The 7,731-nt window shown below is 41.1% G+C and overlaps 1 protein-coding gene across 1 annotated transcript; it reads left to right on the top strand.

Moving 5' to 3' along the window:
* The first annotated feature begins 301 nt into the window (after positions 1 to 301).
* LOC139407521 (forkhead box protein B1-like) lies at positions 302 to 1,225 on the top strand. The gene has a single exon (XM_071151322.1). It carries the CDS (start codon positions 302 to 304, stop codon positions 1,223 to 1,225), a length of 924 nt encoding a protein of 307 aa, XP_071007423.1.
* The last annotated feature ends 6,506 nt before the right edge of the window (positions 1,226 to 7,731 follow it).

The raw sequence follows: 7,731 nt of genomic DNA, 5'->3' as shown, positions 1-7,731 counted from the left end.
GATGAGATCCGTTCCATTTAGCTTTCACGGAGAGAAAAGTTGACTGCCACTTTACTAAAGTCAAGACCACAGCTCACAGCTCGGCCAAGACAACCAGGCTGACTTTCCCAGGAAGAGAGAGCTGCAGCACAGTGTTCTGGAGAATGGATCGACATACCGCAACTTTCAAACGTTAAACTTTGTGTTTTTGATTTTATACATGCATAATATTTATTTTCATGCAGAGTGCTGAGAAGTGTTCACCACCGAGCCAAGCTAAGCGGAACGAGTTATTTGAAGTGTGTGAAAGAACACTGTCAGGATGCCCCGACCAGGGAGGAACACGTACAGCGACCAGAAACCTCCCTATTCCTACATCTCCCTCACCGCCATGGCCATCCAGTCCTGCCCGGAGAAGATGCTCCCTCTCAGCGAGATCTACAAGTTCATCATGGACAGGTTCCCTTACTACAGAGATAACACCCAGCGATGGCAGAACTCCTTACGGCACAACCTGTCGTTCAACGACTGTTTCATCAAGATCCCGCGGCGTCCGGACCAGCCCGGGAAGGGTAGCTTCTGGGCTCTGCACCCCAGCTGCGGGGACATGTTCGAGAACGGGAGTTTCTTGCGGCGCCGAAAACGGTTCAAGGTGATGATGATCATGGCGGCGCAGGAGCACCTGGCTCAGTCCAAGCTGTCTGACGCGGCCCATTACCTCCAACAGCAGGCTAAGCTCAGGCTTAGCGCCCTGGCTGCCACCAGCACACACCTCCCTCAGATCTCCAGCTATAACTTGGGAGTGTCGCAGCCATCAACTTTTAAACACCCATTTGCTATAGAGAACATCATCGCCAGAGAGTTTAAGGTGCCTGGGAGTCAGTCCATGTCTGCAGGCTACCGGATGCACAACCAGCTGACTGCGGCCTGGCCTCACATGTACAACACTATGGTGGACTCTGTTTCTCCTATCTCTATGCGCGGTGACTATGGGGCCTTCAGCATGCCCCTTAAATCAGTGTGTCACGGAGGACAGACCCTACCGGCCATCCCAGTGCCCATCAAACCCACCCCTACCCTGGTGGCTCTCCCGGGGGGGCTGACGCCCCACATCCCCGCCTTCCTCTCCAACTCTTACCAGTCTCTGAGCCCCACTTCCCCGCAGACAGCCACCAGCAGAAGCAGCCCCTCCACTCCCGGGGAGACTCACACCAACCCCACAGTGCAGTCCGTGGTGGTGCATTGACCAACAGAGGTATACTGAACCCTTTATGAATGAGCCCAGCAGGCTCAGACCAAATCCTCAGTTTATTTTGACTCTTGCTGCTGACATCTTGTGCCGAGAATCACTACGATCAAGACAATATAGTCCCGTGTAGCAGTGTAGAGCCTACTTTGTGTATTTGCTTTGAATGCTCATTGTCTTATAACATGGGTCCAACAGAGTTATAGTGAAATATTGCTCTTCAGCTTATAAAGTATCTGTGTTTACAGTTTTGTCCGAGTTGTAAAGGAGTGAGGCACTGCAAACAGAGGCTCAGTCAGAAGAATGAGAGAGAGTTACTTTTCTTTAGAAACATTATTCCATTTGTATCTGGGCTTCCACCTGACAAACTATGGTTACATTAGGTAGGTCATGTCAGACTTTTTTTACTACATTATTGCAGTTATTATCAAGGACTTCGAAGTTAGTTATAGTGATTATAACTGAACAATGCAAAGCCCCCCTGAACTACAACCTGACTCGTTAGACAATGACATATCTGATGACAACAAACACTTGATTAGAATGTCAATGTGTGTCAAGCAGATGAACCTCTGAATTGATCTATTGTTTTTAACAGATTGTTATTTTTGATAGTGGGTTGGTGGTTTCTGAATAACAAATATGTATTGCATTTTTTTCAACCGTCTCTGTAAAAACAAACGGACAGAATTATTACACTTTTTTCAATCTTAAAAAATAGTAATGTTAAGGGAACTATAGGGTTATAGGGTCCTTGATAAATGCAAAATAAATATGCGATTAAATGTGAATAATTGCGAATAAATTGAAATGACAATGTTGTAAAACGCACTTTTAAGCTGTTCTGTGAAGCGTTTAATTGAAAGCCCTGGTGACTAGTGGATTAAACGCTGTAAATTTATTTTTTTCTCTGTTAAAGGGACAGCATGCTCAACCCTAAACTGTGTTTTTCTGACAGCATGCTCAACCCTAAACTGTGTTTTTCTGACAGCATGCTCAACCCTAAACTGTGTTTTTCTGACAGCATGCTCAACCCTAAACTGTGTTTTTCTGACAGCATGCTCAACCCTAAACTGTGTTTTTCTGACAGCATGCTCAACCCTAAACTGTGTTTTTCTGACAGCATGCTCAACCCTAAACTGTGTTTTTCTGACAGCATGCTCAACCCTAAACTGTGTTTTTCTGACAGCATGCTCAACCCTAAACTGTGTTTTTCTGACAGCATGCTCAACCCTAAACTGTGTTTTTCTGACAGCATGCTCAACCCTAAACTGTGTTTTTCTGACAGCATGCTCAACCCTAAACTGTGTTTTTCTGACAGCATGCTCAACCCTAAACTGTGTTTTTCTGACAGCATGCTCAACCCTAAACTGTGTTTTTCTGACAGCATGCTCAACCCTAAACTGTGTTTTTCTGACAGCATGCTCAACCCTAAACTGTGTTTTTCTGACAGCATGCTCAACCCTAAACTGTGTTTTTCTGACAGCATGCTCAACCCTAAACTGTGTTTTTCTGACAGCATGCTCAACCCTAAACTGTGTTTTTCTGACAGCATGCTCAACCCTAAACTGTGTTTTTCTGACAGCATGCTCAACCCTAAACTGTGTTTTTCTGACAGCATGCTCAACCCTAAACTGTGATTTTCTGACAGCATGCTCAACCCTAAACTGTGTTTTTCTGACAGCATGCTCAACCCTAAACTGTGTTTTTCTGACAGCATGCTCAACCCTAAACTGTGTTTTTCTGACAGCATGCGTGCGTTATAAACATTTGCATATAATCTGCATTGAATTAAAAACATGGTCATCGAAATATTTTCTCATTAAAATGGTGTAAACTTTATTGTAATGGTTGGTGTATTCTGTGATGGTTAACAACTGGTATAATACAGTCATGCAGTTATTCATAAAAAAAAGACTTCCAGACAAACTACATAATAACAGGTTAATTATAATAAAATAAGATGAATTATTATTACTAGTATTACTAGTATTACATCAAATGCCTTCATGTTCGAATATACCTATTTAATTTCAAGGTATATTGCTGTGTCTATCAGAGAACGTTGTGTACAGTGTCTCGGGTATATTGCTGTGTCTATCAGAGTACAGAACGCTGTGTACAGTGTGTGGCTACACCAGAACCCACAGTGAGAGAGGATCTTCCTCATGTCGCTCCCACAGGAGCAGTCATAACAGAATGAACAGAGAACAGAACGAAGGAACGGCTGAATCAGAATCACAATGCGGGTGCTTAGAATGCGTGGAGTTACTGCCGTTGTCACAGCGCAGACAACCGGCCTCATTCATTCAGCTACACACTAATAGACAAGTAGAGAAGAAAAACATTAACGCGAAGAGGAAACTACCTTAGGCTAATACTTAGTTATAACAACTTGAGATTTTGCTTAGAACTTCCCCAAAATATCAATCACAAACAGAGTAGGCCTAGCTCGTAATTATCGTAATGGTCATTTTAAGACATTTGAGAATCTCATGACGTTTTAGTGTTTTGCACTGACATAACTGCTACCAGTTAATTTAAGTTTCACTTTAAGGGCTATTTAGTAAGCCATCTCATAGCCTTTACAACACTGATATTATGGATTAGGTGGCAAGCAGATAACAAGTGAACTCTCCTTGATGCACTATCAACGTGATGTGTGAGGCCGGATTCCCAGCCACGGTGCTTCTACACCTGCATTGCTTGCTGTTTGGGGTTTTAGGCTGGGTTTCTGTATAGCACTTTGTGACATCAGCTGATGTAAAAAGGGCTTTATAAATACATTTGATTGATTTATGTGTCTCTGCATATCTATGTTTTCACAATGCAATAATCAAAGTAGATTATTAAACATTTTAAATATATTTAAATTACTAAAATAGACAAGTATTTCATATGTATTGTGTATATTCCTATTTATAAACAAACTGTTCTAGTGTGGTACATGTATATCTTGGTGTACTAAGGGGTAGCTAGCCCCCTGGGGTAACTGCCCCACCTGTAATTCACTCTACACAGAAGACACCATTCTGTATACACCTGGCCCTTCTTTGGACACTGTGCTAACAAACCTCCAAATGAGCTTCAATGCCATACAACTGCTTTTAAATGCAAGTAAAACTAAATGCATGCTCTTCAACCGACCGCTGCCCGCACCCTCCGCCCGATTAGCATCACTACTCTGGACGGTTCTGACTTAGAATATGTGCACAATTACAAATACCTAGGTGTCTGGTTAGACTGTAAACTCTTCTTTCAGACTCACATTAAGCATCTCCAGTCCAAAATTAAATCTAGAATCAGCTTCCTATTTCGCAACAAAGCCTCCTTCACTCATGCTGCCAAACATACCCCTGTAAAACTGACTATCCTACCGATCCTTGACTTTGGTGATGTCATTTAGAAAATAGCCTCCAACACTCTACTCCGCAAATTGGATGTAGTCTATCACAGTGCCATCTGTTTTGTTACCAAAGCCCCATATACCACCCACCACTGCGACCTGTATGCTCTCATTGACTGGCCCTCGCTTCATACTCGTTGCCAAACCCACTGGCTCCAGGTAATCTATAAGTCTCTGCTAGGTAAAGCCCCGCCTTATCTCAGCTCACTGGTCACCATAGCAACACCCACCTGTAGCACCCGCCCCCAAAGCCAATTCCTGCTTTGGCCGTCTTTCATTCCACTTCTCTGCTGCCAATGACTGGAATTACTTACCCTCTTACCCTCTTGCTCTTTTGCACCCCAGTATCTCTACTTGCACATCATCATCTGCACATCTATCACTCCAGTATTAATGCTACATTGTAATTATTTTTGCCTGTAGGGCCTATTTATTGCCTTACCCCACTACTCTTCTACATTTGAACACACTGTACATATATATTTTTTCTACTGTATTATTGACGGTACATTTGTTCATCCCATGTGTAACTCTGTGTTGTTGTTTGTGTCGCACTGCTTTGCTTTATCTTGGCCAGGTCACAGTTGTAAATGAGAACTTGATCTCAACTGGCCTACCTGGTTAAATAAAGGTGGAATAAAATTAAAATAAAGACCAAAAGATGCCACCAAATTATTTTCCCAACACTTTCCCTGGCTGCCACTGTTCTTGCTCAAAAAATGTCCTCTGTGTCATAACACGTTTTGGAGATGTTTCAACAAATGATTTTGTGGTAAATTAATCCCCCAAAAATGTATGTTTTAAAAAGTTGTAGATATATTCCAATGAAGTTAGATCTATAATAGTTTTTTTTAAATATACAAGTAGGAAAACATTTAGATAAATAATCCACTTGTTTAGAGTTAAAAATCTAGATAATTTTTGAGTAAAGTAGAAATATGTTGGATGAGTGTGTTTGGGGGCAACTTAATTGTAGTTGTAAATGTTTCCACTAGTGACTGATAGCCTTTCAGTTAATGTTACTTTAGAGCCTTTTAGATATTTTACACATAATTTATGTCATATTGCTGGATAGCTAGCTACGTTATGAGAGATCTTTTCAGTCACAGGTGGTGGGGACAGGATTAGGTGTGAGCAGTGCAGGAGGTGGGCTCATGAGTTGTGCTTTATTTGTGACCTATGTACAAATTAAAATTGTGCAATAGCAGAGCGTCAGAGATTTGCCACATCAATGTTACACTGAGTTAATTAGTTAAGTTATTGTTATTAAATGTTATATTCCAATATTATTTAATGTTATTAGCTATATTCCATTCTAATTTTATATTCCAATTAATGTGTTTTTTTATGAATTAAAAACAATTGAAAACACTGCTCCTGAATGTCATTTTAAAAACTGCTGGGATTTAAACTCTTGCATTATTCATATACTATTTGGTGCAATTGGACATAATGGATTGTATGGAAAAGGAACAACAAAGAAAGAACAAAGAAAATGAATTTGCAGGTGAGTTAAAAAGAGGGACTTTGCATCACATCTCCTCATAGTGCTGATATTAATGGTGACATGTGCAACACCATTTCCCCCCCATATTTTTTAAAAAATAATTCAAATTAGACAGCTAGACTTAGCTTTTAAGTATTACTTACTAAAGAATTTCTAGATAAAACTGATCAAATGGATTTTAACACAGTTGTGTGAAACTAAGAAACGGGCTAGGAGACCTAACCCTAATGTCTGACTGGGAAATTAGGAAACGGGCTAGGAGACCTAACCCTAATGTCTGACTGGGAAACAGGCTAGGAGACCTAACCCTAATGTCTGACTAGGAAACGGGCTAGGAGACCTAACCCTAATGTCTGACTAGGAAACAGGCTAGGAGACCTAACCCTAATGTCTGACTAGGAAACAGGCTAGGAGACCCCTTTGGAATTTAATTCCACCCCCCCCCCCCACACCCTGTTTGCCCAACAATGCACAGGGTTTCCTGTTCTGGCATTGTGGATACACATTCATGTTTATTAAAACACAAGCAGTGAATTCCTAATTTTCTGTTTGCAATCTATTTGGCTGCGTTGACACAGGAGGCCCAATTCTGATATTTTGCCGAAGTATTGGCAAAATAGCTGATCTGATTGGTCAAAAACCAATTACTGGAAAAATAATAAGATTTGGGCTGCCTTTGTAAATGCAGCCTACACTATATTAATTGAATCTATTCACTCTTTATATTGAGTTCTATTGCTGTCAGTGTAACGGTCGTCGGTGGAAGAAGTTGAGGACCAAAGCGCAGCGTGGTACTTGTTCATGTTATTTATTTAAACTGAACAACATCTAACAAAGAAACACAACCGAAACAGCTCCGTCAGGTGCCCCACACACTAAACAGAAAGTATAATCACCCACAACTCAAGGGTGAAAACAGGCTGCCTAAGTATGGTTCTCAATCAGGGACAACGATTGACAGCTGCCTCTGATTGACAACCATACCAGGCCAAACACAGAAATACCAAATCATAGAAAAAGGAACATAGACAACCCACCCAACTCACGCCCTGACCATACTAAAACAAAGACATAGCAAAAGAACTAAGGTCAGAACGTGTCCGTCAGTTCTTTATCCTAGCCAGTCAATTCCCAACCTCATCTCATCTACTATTACAACTGCCAATTTGTTTCTTGCTTTCTACTGCAGTACATGAAAGATGAGTTAACATGTAAACCGGTTTAGAGTTGTACAGTATAGCCTATCTTACTCAGCCTCTGCCATGCTAATATAACGGTTTACATTAGATTGCTGTTCCCACCAATTCACTCCCAGTTTATTTCTATCTGAAATAATGTTTAGAGAGGGATTATAATAAAAATACATTTGTATCCTGTCCAACTCACACACCTGTACATGTGTCCTGCTGATGTGTTTCCGAAGAGTCTCTGTTTCTCAACTTCTATCAGATGCTGGTTTTGTACTCAGATTCTAACTGTCTATTTTATGTTATTTCTAATCCTAGTTTAGATTTCTAATCCTAGTTTAGATTTCTAATCCCAGTTTAGCCTGTAGTGAGAGCTTCTGTCACTGTATTAGCTACAACATGAACT

This window comes from Oncorhynchus clarkii, chromosome 4 (assembly GCF_045791955.1).
Source record: "Oncorhynchus clarkii lewisi isolate Uvic-CL-2024 chromosome 4, UVic_Ocla_1.0, whole genome shotgun sequence".
NCBI lineage: Eukaryota > Metazoa > Chordata > Actinopteri > Salmoniformes > Salmonidae > Oncorhynchus > Oncorhynchus clarkii.
The sequence above is the reverse complement of the archived record's forward strand: the minus strand, read 5'-3'. Positions and strand labels throughout refer to the sequence as shown.